This window comes from Crassostrea angulata, chromosome 6, assembly GCF_025612915.1.
Source record: "Crassostrea angulata isolate pt1a10 chromosome 6, ASM2561291v2, whole genome shotgun sequence".
NCBI classification, from domain to species: domain Eukaryota; kingdom Metazoa; phylum Mollusca; class Bivalvia; order Ostreida; family Ostreidae; genus Magallana; species Magallana angulata.
This window is the reverse complement of record NC_069116.1, coordinates 6,385,343-6,408,929: the sequence shown is the minus strand read 5'-3', so window position 1 is coordinate 6,408,929 and position 23,587 is coordinate 6,385,343. Positions and strand designations below refer to the sequence as shown.

The window sequence follows — 23,587 nt, the reverse complement described above, 5'->3', positions numbered from 1 at the left end:
TGGCTATCTTTCTAACTGTATTTGGTGGCTGCCGTGTTCGATAGAAATGCGCGTAAAATGTTTGTATATTTTACCTCCGTACAGAACAAACCTGCTATGTAAATATAGTCTACATAATGTGTCTACATTTAGATGTAACTCTCAGGCGAGACGGATATTTAAAGGTCCTTTGCACGTTAGGGAATAGTCCATCTGTTTTGCAACACCTTCTTTTGGTCGGGGCATGATCAAATCCAATAAAGCCCGACCGAAATTATCACCCCATAAGGTGATAATTTCGGTCGGGGCATATATATATAATCCAATAAAGCCCGAAGGGCTTTATGATAGATTTCATCACACCCCGACCGAAATTATCACCTCATAATATTCAAAGAATGATTCCTTATTACTTAAATAAGTTATATTGATACAATTTTCAGCCATTGTACGATTAAATATTTAAGATATCCGATCCATATTAGGACCAAATTTTTACAACCTTGAATATCCATCATGTATTTAATACTTTGATATTTATTTAAAGCATTTTCGAGTAGAAAATGATTTACCGAGAGAAATTTTCAAAAATATTATTATTGAAGATTGCATTAAGGTATATGGAAACAAGCACATTTCTAAAATAAAAAAGTAATTACTGGGAATATCAAAAAATGCTTTAGTGGAAAAATGTATTTTATCATTAGGAATACAAAAACTATTGAAAAGAAATTTTATACCGTGTAGATTTTTTTTGAGAATAAAAGCAAAAGGGGTCAACTCTTCAAAAAAGAAAAAGAAAAAGGTCATTAATTAGGAGACATTCCACTCTTACATATTGATACTTAAATAGGAAAATTATGTCCAAGTATACTGAGTATTAAGCCCATACATATCTGTTGTGCACTCCGATTCATTGAATCTGAGGGTATTATGGATCGGATACCTTAAATATCAATTAGCAAACCTCGATGGCGCCCCAATTATACGTCATTCGAAGTTATGGGTTATATAGTATAAAATCGATAGGTAGTGTATCACAGACAAAGACACTGGAAAATGTAAATACTGTGAAATCATCATTGTTCTTGGCAAACCAATGTTCGTGGCTTTCGTGGGTAACCCTTGCCAACAAATTTACATCCCGAACGTGTACTAGTATACAAGCATTTGTTTAATATTCATTAAAATTATCCCGAACTTCCTGGTATCAACGAAATTACGTCCTCACCAACCAAGAAAAAATTTTGCTACCCACGAACATTGACCCCCGCGAATAAAAATGATTCCACAGTATAAATGAATAATGTCGGGTATTTTACTTTATTAAACCAAATAAAAACTTTAAACATGGTTAAATATGATATGCCGAGTCTTCATGAGTTTTGAATTTTGAAAATTTATTGTAAAAGATTCACATATAAAATGGGTATTTGTACATGAAGTATGTTAAAATATCATAGTTTAAAAAAAAATAGCGACATATTATTTTACAAGAAATGTTTATTTCTGTAATCAAATAAAATGCGTCAATTCTTAAAACGTTTATATTTAAGGAATAAGGAATCATTATTTGAGTATTATGAGGTGATAATTTCAATGGCGCCCCATTTAAACGTCATTTGAAGTTATGGGTTATGTAGTACAAAACCGATATGTAGTGATATCACAGGCAAAGACACTGGAAAATGTAAATATTTCATAATAACAAAACTTGAAAAAAAACATGCAGGTATCCCGATTGTTGGAATAAAATAAGATATGATATTAAAATTATTTTTATTTCATTGAAAAATGCAATGAGAAAAATGTTCACAAAAACTGCCCTAGATTACCCGTAAAGAAAGGAAGACACCGAACAGATTATCCGTCCCGACAACATAGACAACTGACAAGGTCCCGGCATACATAGCCAACTATAGGGCAATATGACAAAGTTCTACAACAAACGTCCGAACAACTGTAAGAAATGGGGAGAATTTAATGGTGATGGAACATGTGTCAATACTGCAGACGTTAAATTCCGCGTCTTGTTTTGGTTTTCTTCTGTGTGCCTAATTTGATCGTCTGTATCCTTTGTTTTACGTAGACGTTAACGTGCTGATACTGTGGCGGGGGCGCACTTTTGTAAGTCCCATTTACCTTTTGATTTCGGCGCGCAGCAGCAATCTAATAACGCTAGATCGCCCTGATTCCGAGCTGTGATTTTCATTGTCAAATGAACTGTTACTCATTAACTCGGTCTCGTCGCAGACCTTGACCGAAATCTTGATGGATGATTTCCAATCATAATATTCTGACGATAAAGAAACTGACAACAAGTGAGAACAAACGATACGCCACAAAATGAATGTTGTTTGCTGATGAGCTTTCTAGCGACTCTAGCTTTTGGAAGTAAGGTAGTTTGTATTTCGTTATGAACTTTGTTTTCTTGGGTGGATCTTGGGCATTGGAACATTGAAGTAAAGGTTCTTGGAAGGATGTTGGTAATTCACCCACCGGACGAACACCCTGATCTGTTGGTCGCTGTCCTATAAATAGAAGCTTTTTGTTATGACTTTTTTCTATTTTCAAAAGTTCGTGCTCCACTGATGGAAGATTGATTCCTAGAGTGCTACATCCTCCGGTTGACGTCACATCCTGTTCCTCGAAGGTTTCCCAGGAATTCGGTCTTCCACAGCCTTGACCTCCAAATATGTTTAGATTTTGTGTGATCAGTTGGGACATTGGCTTAACTTTAAGATTATGTATTCGAAAATTACAGTTTTTTGCTCCAACGATTGACTTGGAGTCTGCTTTGATCGAGTACATGCCCTTGACTTTTAAAGTAAATGATGGATTCAAGCACAATGGGTCTCTGTAGAAATCGTATTGTCCACTCCAAGAACTTCCATCAGGATAAAAACTCAGATGTCTGGTGAGAAACTGCCCGTATTGTCTCGTCTCACATCTTCGGCTGACCCATTCTCCGGTAAGGTCAAGGGCAGTATTCCGACCGTTCTTCAGTTGAGGAGGTAGAAAGTCGTGCGAATTTGCGATCAGACTGCATACATGACATTTTCTCGTCTGAAAAAGACATGAGTTACCATTAAAGCTGTATTTTGACTACAGGAAGTGAACAATTTTTAAATTTCTGTTTTATGAATACTCATTGCATGGACTGCAAGCACTAATTTTAAAATATGATATTGCATTGACATTTGAGAGTAAACACTGTAAAGATCTAGATGATCCATTACACCCCACCTAACAAATAGGATTAGATGAAGTCCAGACAATCAATTTGACAATGATAATTTGATTTGATCCACCTTAACATACCCATTAACCGTAGAAATTACATTCCCTCAAATTAGCCGTCTAATTGGGGTCGACAGAATTTTATTGTATCGATTACAAAAGCCCCTAATGTGAGAAACTAATTTGTAGAGTTCTTATCGCGGAGTGGGGGTTCTAGAAGCCTGACCACCAAGGAACTTTCATTAGAGCACTCTGCACACGGGTGCTTGGCCTGGCACTGACATAGGTATAACATCCCAATCTGTCTTTATTCCTGGGGGAAGTGATGTTCACGTCAGCTTTAATATTCAGTTTATAGTTTGACCCGATAACAAATGGACACACAGGTAGTTATTGCAAACGAAGGTGCGACCTTAGTAACCCATTCGATTGCCTTTCCCCCAGAAAAATGTTCATAAAAATATTTAAAGACACAACAATCATTTTTAAAAATATTCGTCTAAGTTGTAAACTTTGATGAATTGCATCGAAACAATGTGCTGAATAGTTAGTTAGAATGCCCTTTGTCAGTCCATATTTATTGGACTTGTGTGTAAAGTTGCACGTTTATACTTAGTCTAGTAATTGAAATTCGAAGTCTTTTATTTTTTTGTCACCTGTATGAAGCCCTGTCTGGTAAGCTATTCGTCTTACCACCCCTCCCAAAAAACCGCTTCTTTTAGTTTGATATAACGAGTATGTGTTTTACATGTATGTATTGTGACTGGATTTGTTTTAACCTTTATAAACAATGAGATCTTACCAGATCCTTGCGCTTTTTGAAACATTGAAGAAAAGCGGACGAAAAAATGGAGAAGAGTAAACCAATTCCATTTTTAGTCCTCAAGCACTATACGTTACTAAAAAATGCTATTTTTAATCAAATACCATCTACTGGAAAACTAATTTATATTTTTTAGATTCGTACCATCTTGAGAAAATTTTAAAGAAAATGTTATTTTAATTAATAATATTTTTTTTAGTTTTTTAATTTATCATAACCGTATTGAGCTTTCTGTACTTTTTAAAATACTTACAAAAACCGGCCTTAGTGCCGTCTGGTATGCTGTTGGTCGGTAGGAGGCGCGCTGTTTGACGTCTGTATGAATGTCTCCTAGAAATAGTAGTTTCTCTGTTCGCGCCCTCTTGGCTTTTACCACTCTGAAATACTTGATTGAACTATACACATGGTGGTTTTGTATTTCTAGGCGAATCAGTTGTAGTTCATGGAATGTAAGGTTAAATACAAAACTACAATCAAAGTCCCTTGATGCGTCGTGCGAATTTTTTGCATATGGCGGGAAATTTAAAATTTTCGTTTTTCTGAACGTACTGAAATTCATATTTGCTAGTTCAGTGCAAAATTGGGCATTCTTCGTGAACGTCCTTGCAACATTGCTTGTATATGGTATGACAGAGACATTATGGACAGTGTAAGCTGTTTCTGTTCCACCCTGAACAATCCAGGAAGGCCGCTTATGTCTGTAATGTCCCTCAGCCACCACGCCATAAGCGGGACGCTTGCATCCGGGATCTTTGTAGTAATACTGCTGCAACTTAAAATGATGTCTTTGGAAATAATAACGACGCAAAATGAATTCTGGCCCTGGTCGAACTTCGCACCTACAATGAAAATAAACCAATCATCAGTACAGAGATACTGTACACGGGTATAATTGGGAATGCGATATTTCACATGTTCTTAATTCTTCCCAGCTGAATGAAATTGTATCTCTTCACACCCGTAGTAGCCCGTCTTCAGTTATATTGTGTATTAACTCTCAGGGTTGACAAAAGTTTGCAGTACCCCGTGAAATCCGGGTTAATAAGACAGGGGCGATTAGCTCTAATCCCTCACGCTTAGGAGGAAAGACGATAGTGTAATAAAACAGCGCCCCTCATTGGTTGCTGGGTTTACCACATCGCTGTAATAATTCTTAAAGTAACATTTAATCTTTTTACGAAGTTGATTTGTCAAATCTGTTTTCTTTGAGTTAATAAAAATTAAGCCAAAAGAACGGAAATATATATTATATAGGAAACTTTATCTAAATTGAGCACACTTTAATTATTGGGTTCACAGACCACAATACGTGCTTTTAGGTCTAATTTTCTAACGCATGCTTATCATTTAATAATTTTCTGATAAAATAAAAGCATTCCACCTCTGAATGTTTATGTTAATCATTACTATGAATTTGGAGAAATAATGACACACGGTAAGACTTTAACACAATTTTCAAGATACCGAGAGACCGACCGAGACACACCAATGGTCACTGGTGTGAAACCCATCTAATCATGACATATCTCTTAACAAAGGTTTTTTTTTTTTTAATAATTTCAATTTAACCACAGAAAATTAATTCAAGTTAAAAGCTAAAACTTAATGGTCATTCCTCCAATATCCAATTTTCTCTCTCGCCAATAAATAGAAATTTGTTCTTAGTTTCACTGTGACGATTATCATTGGTCAAATATCAAGTTACCATAGAAATAAAGAGAACGCGGGGAAATTATCTTCTTCAAATTACTTTAGGAATGACACAAATAATTTGAGAATCACAGGATAAATAAGATCGTCGTCCGTTCCCATTTGATGTGGAGATTTGCTTCAAAGAGCTGCTGAGGTACAATTCAGGTTGTGTCACACACAAGGAAAATTGTGGTATTGAATTTGCTTTGTGTCGTTAAAGGGTTTGTAAGTTTCCAATTTAAAGTCGCCACATTCAACGAGATTAAATTACCCTTAATATCTGGTTTAAGAGTATCTTAACTCATGAAATATTCTCGGGTGTTAAAGTGGAAGATGTCAAACAAAAACTTGAACCGCCTATAGTGTTATCTGGAGAGGCCCTGTAGTAATAAGACAAAGCAGGCAGAATGGCTCATCTAAGTGTGTACCAACAGAACCTCTATCTGCCGTGTTTTATCTCTAGTTCAAACGGATAATACTCGACATTGCTCATCATTGACCCCAATTACAACTTAAATACCTCCGATGTACTTCTATTATAGATATAATTCCAACAAATCAGATAAAATTAGAAGGCTGACGGAGAATTCCTTATCGTCAATTAATATAGAAACTTAAACACTTTGTGTGCCGCAGAGTGAGACTAATTCAATCAAAATTCTTTTAATGAAAAAATCTTAGTTATTGCGATCATTTAAGTTGTTTACCAAAAACCTTCTGGTAACTTTATTAGGAAGAGCTCTGTATGGTGCCCAAGAATTATTTATAAAAAAATTCTCTGATTGCACGCAAAAAAGCGTTTTCACGCCTCCAATACTGAATTCACCTTCATACAAGCATGTTTGCGGCATCTCTAGGTCTCCTCGATACGGGCTTGTTCGGCACGGAAAGCGAGGCCTGGATTAATGTTCACCGTGTACCTATCACGGGGAAACATACATCATGTCCCAGAATGAAGGATATACACATTAACCCATACTACGGGGAGAGGGGGTTGAAATAACAAGGACTCTCGTGTACAAGCAATATGGCAAACAAAGTTAGTAGCATAAACAGGTTCTAAACATTTTTTCAGGTGTGCGAAACATTGTCGCATATACGGCTGATTTCAATTTGGTGTGATTTCGGCATATCAAGATTCAGTGAAACGCAAAACAAATTTATTTTTTTTTTACCTTTGTGACGTCCATTCACCAGCAATATTGGGGGGCTGGGGAGCCTCGATTGACAGGTGCCCGATTCTGCTGAGGGTCTGGCGACAAGTTCTGTTACCCGAGGTCCTGTCCCGATGGAGGTGATAATATGACGTCACTGACCCGAACTGTATCAGCACCGCTAAGAAAAATCAATGGTTACAAATTTATTAAATTTGAATTATATCAGTAAGTAACGAGAGAAAAGTCTTTGTGAACTACTGTGCCGGTTTTAAAAAAAAGTTTTATTATTAATGTATCGAATCGGTTATTGATGATTTTTTTTCTCATAAAAAATTAAAAACACGTTTGTTCTAATTCATTTTCCCTATCAAGATAAAATTATTAACTTCTTTCCCTTGAATAAAACATTAAAAATTATCTTGTAAAATAACTTTTTAGCAGTAGATTTTATGTATTGTTTAGCTTCTCTTTCTATGAAACAGTTTGCTAGTTTTTGGTTGAATGGTTTTTTTGTATTTTTATTAACATTAATTAACTGGCGAAGTACAAGTATTACAGATTATTTGATAATAATAATTTCCCCAAAATGACTTTGGTAAAGTCATATAATTAATATGTTAAGACATCATTTTATTCTGTCTTCTTCTCCTAATTAGAGGCGCGTTTTATCATTTTACTGATATTTTATGTATTCTTTAGTGATAGAATGCATAAAATAAGAACAAAAAATTTCCTATATTTTAAACATGACAATGTTTAGATATTTCAATTCGGGGATCAGTATGTACGGATTTTTTCACAACGCATTTTGTTGTACTCGCACGAGGGAAGTCAGTTAAACCAAATAAATATCACACATAAATAGTACACAGCATGCAAATAAATTAGGATAAATGTAAAAAAAAACCAGAAGCTCTGAAACATTTTTATAATTTATAGCGACCGGGGAGTCGTCTGTCGTTGACTGACTAGATAGGCGGCAAACGCTTCATTACATAAGATTGTAAAGTTTACACCAAGCAGATTATCCACGCTCAAAACTAAGAGAGTTCTCACAGAGATGATAAACGAACCTTTGGCAGGTATCAGAGGATACATTTAGTCTCAGGTTAGAGGAAGTCTGCTCGTCGATAGCGCCAATAATCGGTACGATTGGGGGATCTAGTTAGCTAAGATTTATTGGAGTAATATTTCATTGTGTAAAACATCGAGTAGTACCACGCCAGGATCACAGAGCGAGCTGCTATCATATCATAGCACGGAACCCAACAGACATCCAGCATCCCTCGTCTGGCACACGTCGCCATTTCTTAATCGCTACTGACATAATTGTAAATTGATGAAAGAACGTTCATTTTTGTTGAAAATAAAAATTCTGATAACAGGTACTTCTGGAAATAGCGGGGTTTGCCTGTGATATATTTTTGCTTTCAGGATGATACATATTCCCTGATCTTGGAATTCCAGCTCTTGTCTGATGGATGTTTTCCCCACAACAATGACTCGCCGTGAATGTATGAAGTAGACGATAAATTAAGCCCCTTAAATCCGTTAAGAAATCTGGTGTACACATTTGGATTACTTAATAAAACTTAACTGTAATTGAAATCGCCACCTTAGATTGCAGAAGAGCGCTTTTTTCGGGAGGTGCTTGGTATCATTGCATCCTCCCCGGAATGTCTCGAAAACACGACTATCTTCTACGTAAACTCGGCGATTCGAGTCCAAACAACAGGACAGCACAAAAACTACTTCAAAGATACAGTCCCATGTTGTTTGGATAAATTCTGAGATTGTTACATCATTTTAAAATCTTCCAACGTAAAGTTTGTGGGACGCGATCATAAAAAGAGATCTTGATACTACGGGTCTTGTGTTTTACACTGTTGATCTTGCTTTTAAAGAAACCAAACATACATCTTAACAGCAAGCAGGATTTGACGGAGAAAATGTACCTTGACGCAAACTCATCTTTGCAAATGGCCATTATAAAAACATGTAAAAAGGTTATGGTATAATCTTTTAAATCAATTTCATTTAACTTGAAATGTCGTCATTTTTTAATCGGTCATTTGAGACAGTTATCTATAAAGGAAAGTATATGATTCGTTATCAAATAATTGAGTAGACTGTATAAAGCCTATTGTGGTGACATTTACGCCACATTTGCCAGAGGTTGACGAGCACTAGAGCAAGGTGGCAATGCTGAAGTTAGATCCCACAAACTGTCACTCAATATCTAACAACAGCCTACAGTGGTGACCAAGAAACTCGATCATACTTGTAATGGAATAGTTTCCAAAATTCCATCTTTCTGTGAATATTGAAACATCGTTAACATCCGTTATATAATACGTATACATTGATTTTATGTCATCACAGGATTTCGTGAACACAGCAGTTTAATCATCTTCCTTCATTTCCAGTATCCCCGATCTGTCAGGCTTGGCTCCTATACAGGCATGCTTCACACAGCAACAGCCTTGCCGTTTTTGTGAACAATCTATGTAATGTATCGAGGAAAAACAAATGAATGTTATTTTATTTAAAGCTGCCTAAACTTCAAAAATAACAATCACTTCTATATTTTTTTCTTGAAAAAGGGAAATTATTGCAATTTAGTAATACTGATATTACAATACTTGAATATATTCTCTTTAGAAAGGTCTTTCTACTCGTAAGGTTGGAAGGGAATTTCTCAAAATATGAGTAATGACTGTAGTTTAAATTTTTTTTAGCCGACAAAAAAACGTTTTTAATGAAAAATGAGGATTGCCGATTTAAATTATGGGTTTTTTTTTGGTTGCCTCTACTCTCGCACATCGTCAAATCTTTATAATTCATATCATTGATATTTCATTGAATAATTATTAAACTACATGCAGGTATAGTTATATCATGCATTCAGATTTTGTTTGACAAGCATGTTTTCCCAATAAACCAAATATAAATGTACAGGAAAGCTGAGTTTTCATTTACCGGAATCAAGACGTCATTAAATGTATCAAGCATCTTCTAAAATAGATTATAATATTACTTAATTACGTTTACTTAATGTAAAAATTGCAAGGTGAATTCAATGAAAAAGATTTTGCCTCCGCCATGCTGTCGTGTTTTTGCCTATCGCCATCTACGATGATTTAGACGGCAATCACGTGATACGTTATATCCAATGAAAGAGTGTTATTCTAGTTCGAAGCTAAACATTTGTGATATGCACATTTATTTTACCAGTGAAAGTCAAGACTGATTTTTTCTTTTTATAAGAATTGGAGACACAATGAAAAATTCAAATGAATTGCCGATTTTTTGTTTGCCAATAAATCTGAGAGGTTGATGATATTTTGATCCTGAAGGGGTCTCTGATATAGTTAGCTTGACACAACCCATTAACAGCGAGGTGCCCCTACAAGTCGACAGTTACAAACAACATCCAGTGGATTTATAACATTTGATAATCGCAACCAGGTTTACTAAGCACACAGAGAAATATATTTGAATCAATGGGCTTTTAATTCCCGCAGACTTAATTTGACAGATCAAAAATGGTTGTATTTTGTTAGGAAATGGTTATAGAGTGACCAAAGAACAATCGTATAGAAATAAATCTGCCATATTCCTTTTAAGTTTCTTAAAAAGCTAGACAAGCAAATAAGGATAAAAACTAAGTCAATATAGTCACTGTATGAGTCAAAGTGCCATCCAATCCGGGAATTTGTCGCAAGTGGTTCAGCTTTTATCTTCTTTTAAGTTTGTTCTCAGTGAAGTGTTAGAAGTGTTAGACTTCTAATTCAGATATGAAATACTACTGTTGAAGTAATTTTGTGACAGCAAAACAAGTAGAGGGAGCTTGAGATCAAAACTTCTAGGGGTGTGACACGAATCTACGGAGCAAGCAAAAGGGAAGAAATGATATGATACATTTACAAAATGTCGAAAGGGGTATCAGGGTTTACATCAAACATACTCTCTCAAGAAATTAACGCCATGAATATATATTCATGATTTTATGAGAACTCAATATTGCAGCAATAAGTTTTTACCAATCAACGATATACTCATTGACAAAAACGAAACAGAATAATGGAAATTATCTGCGTCTTAACCAAGTTATTTGCGATTCAACCCATTCTATATCTTAAACTTTGAAAATGTTTAGCTATAATCATCAGCAAAGCAGGGTTGAAAGAGATTGAAATGAAGGGCATATAACTAAATCATTAAGGATATTGGAAATCCAAGCTCTATGATACATGTAATTGTGAATAAGATAGCACACATCTCAGCCAAAAATACTAACCTAAAGCTCCTTATCAGTAGGTCTAGTATTTTCATTAAGATAAATTACAAAGTTATCCTACAAGGTTACCAAAATGAAAAATAAATAAATACGGGCATTTGTCACATTATTATTAAGAGACAGGCTGTTTACAATATTAATTTCAAAGGGACTACATATGCAGGAGCATTAGAGAACGTTGTCTTTAGGTACAGTGTTGGTTTTTTGGGGGTTGAATTCCATCTCCTCCCTTGTAGAGAGCAAAATGTTACGTAAGATGGCGAGGTTTCTGGGTAGAACGCAGTAACAACGTTTGATAGATGAGATTTTCTGTAATGTGAAGGAAACTTCCGACAGTCCGCACACAGATAGGGTGCGAGCATTGCTTAATTCGTCAGGGGTAATGAGCTTCACAAAGCTCCGTGCCGACCCGAGGGCCACTGAATGGGAAACACTTCATCAGCCGAATGTACCATCACAGAAAGATAGGGGTGGTAGAGAATGGTGATTTCTCAACTCCCATCCGAATAAACTAAACCAAGTCATTAAAGTTCAAGTCTTTGTGATTGTGTCAGTATATTCTAGATCTTGGAGAAGACAAGCTACCTGAAAACTAGCACGAGGGACGCAGGGCATAACACGAGGATCCAGGGGTCATGATCCTGACTGACCGTTACTTCTTCAAGATGGAGAGCTCGTTTATCTTTCGTCAAACTTAATTCCTCTACACAATAAAATTCAATTTTGCCGATAGGATTCAAATTTATTCTAAACCCGAAGTACCCGCACAAGCTTATCCCTGTAGTGTTAAAATAACAGTTCCGCTCCCCAAACACAATGGAGTTTGTGGCAGTATCATAAGGCTATCTTAACAATTACCCAGCCCTCCAAAAAAACTTTGCTTTCTGATTAAATAAAGAACATGATGCGTTTTCTATACAACAATTAATTGAGCGTCGAAAGTTTGGGCCGCAAGCTGTAATGTGTTAGATAAAGATGAACCATTTAAGAATTTAGAAATGATATTTGTACAAAGTCATGCTACTGTTGCCTCTCTACAATGAAAACAATAATCTTCTCTCAATGAACCGCAATGCTCTGGCAGCAATAAAGGACATGAAGTACTGAAATAGACTAAGTGCAAAAAAGCGCCAATTTTTTGGACTTTGTTAAACTTATCGCCAACATCGCTGAACGTTTAAAGTACAATAACATTTGACAGCTCTGGGTTGGGTGCTTCTATAGTCCTAAACGCCGTGTCAGGGGTCAAAGATGATTTACTTCCGTTGCATAAAATATGCTTTTTATACAGTTAAATGAACTCCGTTGCCGGAAGAAATTTAATCAAAGTGTACCACAAAGGGGTTACAAACCCCCTCCAGCGCATTTAATTTATGACGTAATATTTGCCATATGGTATGCATGCACGAACGTTTTGGTATTTCTTTCAACCATTGACAAGAACTGTTCATATAAAAAAAATTTATCCGGTGCGCGGATTTGTAGCATGCGCTGGTATCTATTGTTACATGTAGCTGTCAATAATTGAAACAGATCCACGTGATCAATATATGTTTTTTATTTAGCTTTCTAAATAACACTGCATGTTTTTTTTTTATTTGAAATGAACAATAACATATTTTCGATGATAAATCAAAAATATAGTTTTTATTGCGGTTAATTATGTTTTCTTATAATTTCTAACGTCTGAATTAAAATAAATGTATTTTTGAGTTACCGCATTTTCTTGGCATCTGAAATCATAGGAGATAATATATTATTCATATAATAGATATTTTTAAAAAATTACTTTCGTCAAAATTATGCTGGGATCTACATTTAGAGCATATATGATGTATAATATCAAAGGCATATTTAGACAGGTTTGTTCTTTATATTGTGAGCGGACTATTCATTTCATTACTAAGTAAGATGTGTCCTTTCTCAAATTTCAATTAAAGTGTCAGCGTGATCTCAAGGGATGGAGAGTAGGCCGAATTGTTTCCTACAGGTACCGAGCGCTTAGTGATACAGACGAAGGAAGGTGACCACTCACTCTCTCTCTCTCTCTCTCTCTCTCTCTCTCTCGTCATTGAAATGATACATCATTGTTTATTTGACTCAATTCTATGTACAAAAATAAAAATAGTTGATTTAGGCTCAATATCATGAAATTGTGTAGCACTAGGACAGAACCCCCAAAGCGATGTTTTAGTAATTCTTGGAGGGGAGTGAAAGTCATTAAGTTATTTGTTCAGAATTTAAAAAGTTTCAATTTGCCAATTTGTGTCGAAAAAACTTAAGTAAAGAATAACATTGACATTAGTAAAATGTAAAAATTTGAAATTTGCACAAGTTTGAATTTGTTTATACAAGTGTCCCTGAGAGAAACACTAAACTTAACACTTAAAATCTAAGTAAATTCAATTATCACTAACGACTTCATTGCACCAAAAAGTATTTTGAAATAAAATAAATGTCAAACTTCAAATCAAACCGAATTTTTGCAGTAGCTATTATTTGTCTGAAACAAATTAGTTTTGTGATTATCAGCTATGATAACACGTACACGTGTTTGCTACATAGACCAAATAATCGGAATCACATTGAGCAAGATTACATTCGTAAAGTGTACAAAATTTCTTTGACAATGCGTTTGATATAACTTTTACGGTGTGAAATTAGATTGTAAATCAAGTCAAATTTTAATCACTAAATATAAGTTTGTGGTCACTAACCTGTAAAGCAAAACCAAATTCTTATGTCCATGCTGTATAGAATTGATTAACGTCCAAACTTAGAAACGTACAACATGGTGAGAGGGATGAGAGTCCAACGGTGATCAGTTCGGTTCTCAATGAATTACTCCCTATTCCAATATTCACAGACCTGACGAGATCGTCGAGTTCCTTGTGATGATACACAAACAAAATTATCCGCCGCGATGCGGGAGACGACCTGGACCGCCCACCTGTTGGAAGACACGCACGCGGGTCGCTGGTCGGGGATACAGGTACGTTAAGTTTGGCCCTTGTCTGTATGTAGGTCGCTTACAACAATAATGAATTTCTTCTGTCACTGACCATTCCTTAAGTTGAAGTATTACCTGCAAAAAGTAGGCGGGGCGTGTTTGATTGACAAGCGGGAGGGGACTTTTTAAAGTACTAACAGAAATTGTTTCATCACGCATTTTACAAATTTATAACGTTTTTAGCAACATGAAAGAAAATTGTAATGAAATAATTGGACAAAATCTGTAAAAAGAATTCACAGGTGTCTTGAGTGAGTATTTCAGACTGTCGATTGATTGCATTCATTGACGAAAATAGTTCCGCTGCTCGGCATCACAATATATTTAATTAGATTGAAGCCGCGTATCAACAGCAGAAAAATACAAATGGATTAAATATCAAAGAGTGCCTGTAAAGCATCTGCACTTATCAAAATGATGCGCTATTCCAAGGAGTTCAGCGCATGACCCCTAAATAGCGCACATATTTCCGGAACACGTCTCTATGCCTCTCATTCAGTCTCCGTGTTAATATACACGTGTACAGGGGTCAAGTCGATGACAACTTCGTGTCAAACGGCCATTACTGACAACAATCGGCGTGACATAACATATTGTAAATATTAACACTCGTATGTGTTCTTCTCAACAAGGTGAATAGTGGCTATTAAATCGATCCTCAAAATTTTAAAAACCTCCAACGACAAGCACGATATTTTTTTAAAGATATATATGAATGATCGAGAAGATATTTCTTCTAAACATGCCCTCACAGATTTATTTTATCTTTAATTAGAAACTTCCTTGAAAGATAAGTTTTTGGATTTACCTACCGCAAAATAACTCTAAAGACAAGACATAAAAGTGGATTTGTATATATTGTTGTTATTACGTCACTCTTGTAGATATGTGCTCTTACCCCATTAAGAGGGTGAGAAAGGTTCATAGAAATCAAAGTCGGGGTGTTAATTAGTATTCACGCGCACAGCATGCATGTACGCAGATTCCGCGGGATAATCAGACGAGTGTGTGTATAAATGGATACAAAAAATCACGCGGCTTGCAAATTGTAATAGATACAATGAGTTATTGAAATACAACACACTCGTTCAGGTTCAAAAAGAGAAATAGATCTTCGTCATTTATGTGACAGATTTACAATGGTTCAAAAAGAAGCTAACAAGCCTCTCATGCCATTGAACGGGCTCCTCTAGAGTCTATTGGTAAACACCATCGCCGTGGATTGGAGAGACAGACCTTGGCGCTGTATAGCGTTCCAGAGCTGACCGTCTGTGACACTTGATTGTTGAGGCTCCAGAAGAATTGGAAAACAAACACAAACTTACTCGACAAAGTGTGAAGATGGCTCTTGTTGTTTGACTGTCAATATTACCTACAGAAGTGACGATTAAACCTGTTCCATTTGCCTCCGGTAATCCTCTGTTGACAAAGCGATTTTATAGGTATATGCTAGATCCCTAAACAAAGAGAGCGGGGTAGTTCCTGGGGGGAGAGAGGGGCTCCCTTACACAGCCTTGTCACACTCGCCTACTGAAGAATATTTGCAGGACTTTCTCCGGTTTCCTTTTATCTTATTATTCAAGTCTATGTAACAAATATTGTCTTTCTTCTCCTTGCTGAGGGGTGGGGGTACAAAAAGGTTAACTCCGGCGTTGTACGATTTCCGTGAGCGGTTATGTTACGCTAATGCGACATGTTTCGTGCTCAAACCATGGAGTTTTCAAACATATTCATTTATTAATTGACATACGATACAGTTTCTACATGTTTTAAGTAGTCTGGTTTGTGGATTTAAAGAATCTGACACATTTATTTTACACGAAGATTTTTAGACCTATCATCCGTCTAGTTGATCGGTAAAACCAGAGACATATATACATTTAACATGTTATTTATGTCTCTGGTAAAACCAGCCTCCCCGTTGGTCGTGTATGTAAATGTCTTTTACAAATGTCAATGAAAATATACAATATATTGTTTTATGTATGATTGTAAAGTATCCAATTTATTCTTGTTATGTAAACAAATTTGAATTTGAACGACAAGTCTTTAATTTATTTTACTGACATACGGTAATTTATAACAGTTACACTTTTCCAATACAAGCCTAAGGGAGGTTGTATCGGTATCATGAGGGTATCTTAACAACTATAGCCCAGACCCTACAAAACTTTGCTGTCTGATTTAATAAAGAAGACAGCGGTTAACTTTACAAAGATTAAAATATTTTGATTATAGCAAAGATATATTAGAAGAGATACGAAGACGCAGGCACATTTATTTCGTTAAAATACATGTCAGTGTAAAACATGGCTCAGCAAACAGAGTTTCCACTAATCAGAATTTGATTTACCACCACTAATAATCTTTTTACGACATAATTTCTGCATGGCCCGTACGGAATTCGGGTTCAACACTCTCAGGGTGTTACATACGCAACCAGTACATCGCAGATCGAAACGAGTCAAAAGTTGCCCTTAAATCAAATCAGTTTCAATTTCAAGAGGCTAATTGTCAGAAATGTTTGTTGTTAAAATCCGAGGAACCATTTTGTCATAAATCTTCGCCTATCCGACTCTTTTGCCTTCTTAAGAATTTAGTAGGTCTGATAACATTGAAGGTGGCCCATATTCCTCGTTTCCTGGCGTCAATTTGTCAAATTCTACAAACACCTTCACGACAAAACAGAACATCTAAAGGGAGATAAATCCTGGCGCTCACGTTACTTTTCGGGTAATCATTCATGATTTATCCGGCTATTTCTTTCTCCTGAATACCTTTAAGAATGGCTTTTAATTAAGTACATGATTTATCTGGCCGATAAAACAGCGGGTGCCACTTCATCATATAGGCACACTGACTGACCATAATCACGGTATTTTTTTTATGTAGGTGGCGCTAAAGAGGAATTAAGTCACACGCACCTCACATGCATATGAAGTTTTCTCTGTAAAATAGTTATGGCGGCATGATGAATACAATTAGAATCAAATAACCAGCAAATTCAGGAAGAGAACCTTTAAACTTAAAATGTAACATCAACACCTTGTGACCAGCATGGTTTCTCCTAAACTTACGCCATTTCTTTCGGATCAACCCTCGTACATGCATGCATACACGAAAAAAGTACCTCGGTCTGAAATACTCATCCACAATGAAACATACAAATGGAATGGAATGCGCTTAGGGTCGATCAGTAAGCATGTCTTTGATGTTAGATCGCCCGTATTGAGTTTCCTGCTTTATGACGATTGTGATAGACTTCAGACGTTTCACTACGTCTTCATTTAATAAATGATCTGTCAAAATCTGATGATTATGATCAAATACAAATGCGTTGCGTTTTTCTTTCGTTTTTTATAACAATTTAAAGAAACGTACTACAAATAAACATACCCACCTTTTGTACGCTAAACTACGATCTTCACTGCAGCACAGTTGGCTTGGAATGAGTCTTAATTATAGTCGCTTTATTTACCAATTTGTTCTCTCTGAGGTCTACTTTTAAAGCCAGTTTCAATTTCATTTAGGTATGTCTATATTCTTTAAACATTCTACAGTAATAGAACATACATGTATCTATTTATGTAAAGAAAAAAATAAATAAATTCCTTATTCTAGAGAGGGACGTATGTTTAGGGATATCATCCTTTGACAGTTTCAATTGTTCGTGTTCTCAATCATTTTTAGTGCTTTATATATCACAACTAGTACATGCATTTAATATGTTTCTATAAGAGTTCTTCTTTCGCAAAATGGAATGTTTATAAAGAGGAAAGATAACTCAAGAATTTCTCTTCAATCCTCTTGGGGAAACAAATTGAAACAGTAGGTCATAACTACAATCCACAGGCACGTAGAAAAGTGGTATTGACGAAATAAAAGTACAATTCAAATGAGCCCAATTCAATTGAACACCCCACATTTTAAAACAATGAGAACTACAATCCACAGTTTATTTATTTATAGAAATAATTTTTTTTATTATCAGTAAAATCTACACTAAGCTAACTACTTTTCATATAAAAGATTTGTCTTAAAATGTGCTGATATTTAAATATATTATGTAAATCTTTTAAGTATTTGTGTAAAGTATTTTCACAAAGATATTCAGGCAATTGCAAGTCAAACAATATGATAGTTTTATCATTATTCATCTAGATCAACAGTACATAGTGTATTTTGGGAATCCATGAGCCTTCAGTGGGACTTGTTAACTGGTTAAAATGTCTTAGGTTTTAAAACGATCTATACATGTACCCACAGATATCTTCATTGGAGATGAACGATATGAAATGTGAAAATAATATACTATTCAATAGTGTATCTTTATAGTACTTTTTAAAAATATATATTTTTAACGGTATAAAATCCATTGGTTACCTTGAATTTATTGTATATAATGAACGTCGCTCCTCATCTTCGTTTTCTTCTTTTTATCATCAGATCAAATTAATTTTGTTTATGGGATTTTTTGGCTGTTTTTTTTTTTTTTTAGAATTTCCCTCATGTCTTTTGTCCTTTTTCATATATATTGTCAGCTCTTGTGTTTGATTTGGGAGATGACATAAACAGGCATATTACCGCCTGTTAAATATGTTGTATATGTACCATAATAATTACACAAGTCTTATCTGGATGATCAAAAAATTACTATCAGATTTACATAAAAAGTTATATGATTTTTTAGACCTTAACTTTTTTTTAGTAAAAACAATATTCTTAATATTTAACTATTTAATTTTTAAATTTGAATTGTGCCTCTAGTAAATATACAAAACTCTCCTTCTAAAAGATGTTAAAATAATTTAAAAAAAAAATGGCAGCGACCATCCAGCTGTAGATCTCTAGTTTACCCCGTAGTAATCGATTTACACAATGTGTCTAACTCTGCATTCCGTGGAATACCCAAGAATTACAAACGATTTCGCTTTCAGACGAAACGCTATAGGAAAGTACTTACTACTATTCTCTTCTATCATAATTTATCTACAGAATCATATAATTATGACATGCTTGCCTTTATTTACTTCTATCTGCATAATTATGCAGTGTCCAAACATTGCTAACAACGACTTCCGAGTTAAACCAATGGAGTTACCGCTCTTTACACCAACTCCCAAATAATATGTACATGAATGTTCAAATGTCCACAAATGTCCCAACTCGACAAGAGTTGTCCACCCCCAGCCCATGAAATATATTAACGAAATTATTATCATACACATGAAACATATTATATTCTTAACTGTTTTGATTATTGTGTTCACCAACTAATTGGTCTGGCCGCCTTAGAGTATGTCAAACAATAAAGTAAAGAGACCTCTAAGTTGGTCTTTATTTTCCGTGCGCATTCAAAATAATGATTTTTACTTTCTTCCAAGAATTTACATAATAATCAACGCGAATGACCCTGACCTATAGCATTATAACTAAAATAGATTGACCAATAATAGACCTTATCGTTTGACAACTAAATAGGTCATCATGACCAAATTATCCGTTCTTTTGAAGTGATAGAAGTTTGTGTAGTGATATTGTTTTACTTAAAAAAAGGTCAAAGATTAACCTCACTGACCATCTGACCCAAAAACAGTAAAAGTATCTAGACCTGCTAAAATGGTGAGTTATCATTTTTGTCCTTTATGATGTTCTAAAAATCATGATTTGCATTGTAAAATCTAAAGGTTATGAGTATCAAAGTTTTTGTTTATGTCACACATTTTAAGTTACATTTGTACATACAAATACTCTAGTTGTTTTATCAAAATAGCAAAACAACTTGTAAACCTAACCTTGAAGTGTTTCATTGAACAATATCTTTCATTGTGTATTGAATGTATTTGTTAATTATTTTAATGAAAAATTATCTTCGTTATCAGTGTAAAAACTAAAAAAAAATATGTTGTTTCCCTTTTATTCGGTTGTTAGTTTTATGTGTTTGTTACCTGTCTGTGCCTGTCCGTCCTTCACCTCTCTCATGCCTCACTACCCCCTGCCGCTCTGTTCGTGGGGATGGGATACAACCTCCTTAAGGGGAATCCAGACGGTGACAGCCACATTAACACAGGGAAGGATCCCGGGCTGTTAATGACGCGCCAGATACTCAAGTTGGATCCGCCCGACTCCCCTCGTGAACTTTCGTACCACGAGTACCCCTTGTGTTTCCCCACTCACTATAAAGAGGTGTTCTACGGAACCAAGTCTTACCAAACCAGACTGCTTCACGACTTGATAGACATTGGTACATTTATAGGTCTTTGCAGTCTTAAATCATTTTTTCAATCGTGAAACAAATAAAAAAAATGACTTATTAAATATTGACACATAAATTGTCTTTAACAGCTTTAATTCAATATATATCTCTTTGTCCGAAACATGCCACGTACTTAAAAAAATCTAAATTCTGATTTAGGAAATACCACAGGGGATTTATCCTCTCATGCATTCTCCCTAAGTGAAGGTAGGAATTGAAGCACCTACCTCTTGCAACCTTGAATTGAACAATGAAACAAACAGATAGCCTTTCCAACAATACTTCAGCTCGTATCATGACATCAAACAATTTCCTCGCTTTGATGCACTGTACTTTTGACTTTTGTAATAAAAAAAAAAGGTTGCTTTTCGCTCTATGATTAAGGGTACCAGTCTGTCAATCATGAGACTAATATGGGCGACTTCGTGTACATTGATGAGATCAGCCTCTGTAACAAAGGGAGATCAAGGTATATGACCAATCTGGCCAGCAGTCACAAGTTTAATGTCGGAGACGAATTCGCAGCAACTGTATGTTCACTGCCAGGGACATATAACAATCAGACTTACATGGACTTTCTCCAGGACTGGGGCACGGTGAATATAAATAGCAGTTGCAAAGTTTATACTCTGATCGATCTCTAGTTTATGTTCATTTACTATAAAAACAAAAACTATTTTACATATTTTAAGCATGTGGTCATGGAGACAGAAATAGGATGGGAGAAGAAAATCAGAAAGCGTTTAGCCGTAGCAGACATTGTCCGCTCTATCATAGGAACAGTAAGTTGTAATTCAGTAAAAACTCGCTAAATATGGATGTTAAAACTTTGAAAAATTTCTCATTAACTTTTTGTTAAGCATCCTGAGCTACTGGTACCAACTGGTGCGGCTAGGGGTCAAACGTCTTCAGTATCATTGTCCACAACATTTACGGACAACCCGACGTACTTGGATACTCTTAATCTGAACTCGAGGATGACCACCGTTTCTAGCACCTCAAAGGGGAGCGAGCATGTCAGCGAGCCAATCAAATACAAGGTTGTGAGCATCGACGAGATGCTTGACGCAAAATATTGGCAGGCGCCAGAGGATATTGTGGATGAAAAGCTCTGTTCACGAGGCTTTGAAAACTCGCTGCCTGTTTGGCGAAACTACATTCAACAGGCTCTAAAAGCATATACGGGATACCTCCAGGCACCTTCACCCACAGGTTTTATTTTTAATTGCAACATAATGGTGTGGTTTATTTGCAATCTACAGAAATGACATATGACAATACATGTATAATGGACATTGATAACATAAACACATTGACTGTCTCTAAGATATTGCTCCCAGCCATCCCGTGTCCTGGCCATCAGAGTCTTTTGCACTCCTGGAACCCACTAATGGATGTCCAGCTGATAATGGACCATGGGAAACTGGAAGTACCACGCACACAGTAAATTCTACCATTGCTACAAACCCAAATAATACGTTTCAATACCATGGATTGCAATTAAAAGGTACTTAAAAGGTACAACAACATTCACTATATCTTTAACTTATCGAATTTTTGAATTGATGACCTATTGTTAGAATCACTGTTAAGGTTTGCAAACGCCTACAACTCTCAAAATGTCCTACTGCGCTCGGGCCAAGGAGGCTTCGGTTTCCGGATCTCGTGCCTGGCCCTCTGGATCTTACTGTATTGCCCGAGTTTCCAGCAGGTGTCCGTCAGGTTGGTTATTAATAGTTTTTAATGAAAAAACAAGCACTTCTTTCTTTTTTTAGTACCATTTTTTTTAAAAATTCGCATGTTGTTTTCCTCTAGGATTTAGTGCAGGATCTATATACCACGGTTTACAAAGCCGTCCGCGCAGACATTACAGTGATCCACTAGATCAAACGGTTAACACTTCAGGAGCTGTTCCAAGCATATATATATCAACAAGAAACTACTATACACTGTCCTACTGCTGCAGGTACTGATTTTGTTATCTACTGATACACTAGTAAGTTTTAAATATGAGTGATTATGAGTACCAAATTTATCCATACACTTTTCTGACAAAGAGATATAGTCTCTTATTAAAATTATGGTTACAAAATGTATGCTCTATTGCTGCTATTATTTAAAAAAAAGTTGAATATGAAAATAGCTGAATCGTCAAAATTCCAACTTGAATTTGTGACTGATTGTTTAAAAGAATCAAGGTAAGTCTACCTTTTTAGATGATGTTACATTTTGTTCGAAGTATTTTAATTATGTTGAAGGAATGACGGGTCTGAATCAGCTCCCATCATCTTACCTCATCAGGAACCGTTCTATCTATATCCTGACATGAGAGCAAAAAAGTGTCAGAAAGTGCTGGGCATGCGCTCTACTGATGGGTGGATTAGGTACCCGTATACCAGCAGCGGAAGTAGTTGTGATAGTTATCATCCGTATGACGAGGACTGTTATTTTCATAAGGTCCACTACTGCTACTATACCAGGGAGACGACAGTTTCAAATATTAATGTAGTCGGACGAAAGTAATAGCAAAGATGTTAATCACATTTTTTAATTACGTGTATATACAGATGGTACTTTTTGCGTCTATTTAATCTGGTACATCCACCTTTTTTTTTAAAAAAAAAATGCAGTTATTTTTTTAAAAAGATGGATCAATTATATATAAACTCAACAAAACGTCTAAACATTCATTCTGATAAATAGATTAAAATTTCACAGTAAATAATGTGAAATTATCAATATTTCTTAACTTAATGTGTTTTCATGAAAAGCACAGATAAAATAACAACAATTAAAATCAATTATCCGTGACTAAACATGAAAACATCAAATTGGCATTTTTCTGCGCATGCTTAAAGTGATTGACAATTTTCTGTGATTAATATTGATCTTTAGTGATAACTTATAAAACACTCAACTAAACATGGCCAAAATTATCATTCAGAAAACAACATTAGCCTTTGAAAGATTGGTGTCTGGTTTGTTTTTACGATAAAATGTACTCACTTTAAAGGACAATATATGGTTTGAGCCTAAAATGGCCCCCTTAAATGAACATCGTCGTTTTATTGTAATTTTTTGTTTTTATATGCACAGATATACATTTGGAGTGTTTTTTTTATAATTTTCA

General features: G+C 35.4%; 2 protein-coding genes across 2 annotated transcripts; one reads left to right on the top strand and one right to left on the bottom strand.

Annotated features, from left to right (window-relative positions):
* Window positions 1-1,414: 1,414 nt before the first annotated feature.
* LOC128189188 (protein APCDD1-like) lies at window positions 1,415-14,030 on the bottom strand. Its single transcript, XM_052860693.1, has 4 exons — window positions 13,909-14,030; window positions 6,910-7,069; window positions 4,296-4,881; window positions 1,415-3,045 (listed from the first exon to the last, which is right to left on the bottom strand). Exons 1-4 carry the CDS (start codon window positions 13,937-13,939, stop codon window positions 2,266-2,268), a joined length of 1,557 nt encoding a protein of 518 aa, XP_052716653.1. The 5' UTR covers window positions 13,940-14,030; the 3' UTR covers window positions 1,415-2,265.
* Window positions 14,031-14,072: 42 nt separating this feature from the next.
* On the top strand, window positions 14,073-23,068 carry LOC128189187 (uncharacterized). The gene is made up of 11 exons (XM_052860692.1): window positions 14,073-14,183; window positions 19,758-19,823; window positions 20,133-20,445; window positions 20,617-20,664; window positions 20,842-21,053; window positions 21,150-21,239; window positions 21,318-21,669; window positions 21,785-21,964; window positions 22,051-22,179; window positions 22,273-22,423; window positions 22,716-23,068. The coding sequence occupies exons 2-11, from the start codon at window positions 19,821-19,823 to the stop codon at window positions 22,978-22,980; spliced, it is 1,743 nt and encodes a 580-aa protein (XP_052716652.1). The 5' UTR covers window positions 14,073-14,183; window positions 19,758-19,820; the 3' UTR covers window positions 22,981-23,068.
* The last annotated feature ends 519 nt before the right edge of the window (window positions 23,069-23,587 follow it).

Bases quoted from the DNA above. Each gene is read 5' to 3' on its own strand.
- LOC128189188 (XM_052860693.1), bottom strand. From the start codon at position 13,939: ATGGACATAAGAATTTGGTTTTGCTTTACAG. The intron at 4,882-6,909 runs GTAAAAAAAAAA...TTTTCATTGTAG, and splicing joins GGTGAATGGACGTCACAAAG to GTGCGAAGTTCGACCAGGGC. The intron at 3,046-4,295 runs GTAAGTATTTTA...TGTCTTTTTCAG, and splicing joins CGGCACTAAGGCCGGTTTTT to ACGAGAAAATGTCATGTATG.
- LOC128189187 (XM_052860692.1), top strand. The intron at 21,240-21,317 runs GTAAGTTGTAAT...CTTTTTGTTAAG, and splicing joins TCCGCTCTATCATAGGAACA to CATCCTGAGCTACTGGTACC. The intron at 22,180-22,272 runs GTTGGTTATTAA...GTTTTCCTCTAG, and splicing joins TTCCAGCAGGTGTCCGTCAG to GATTTAGTGCAGGATCTATA.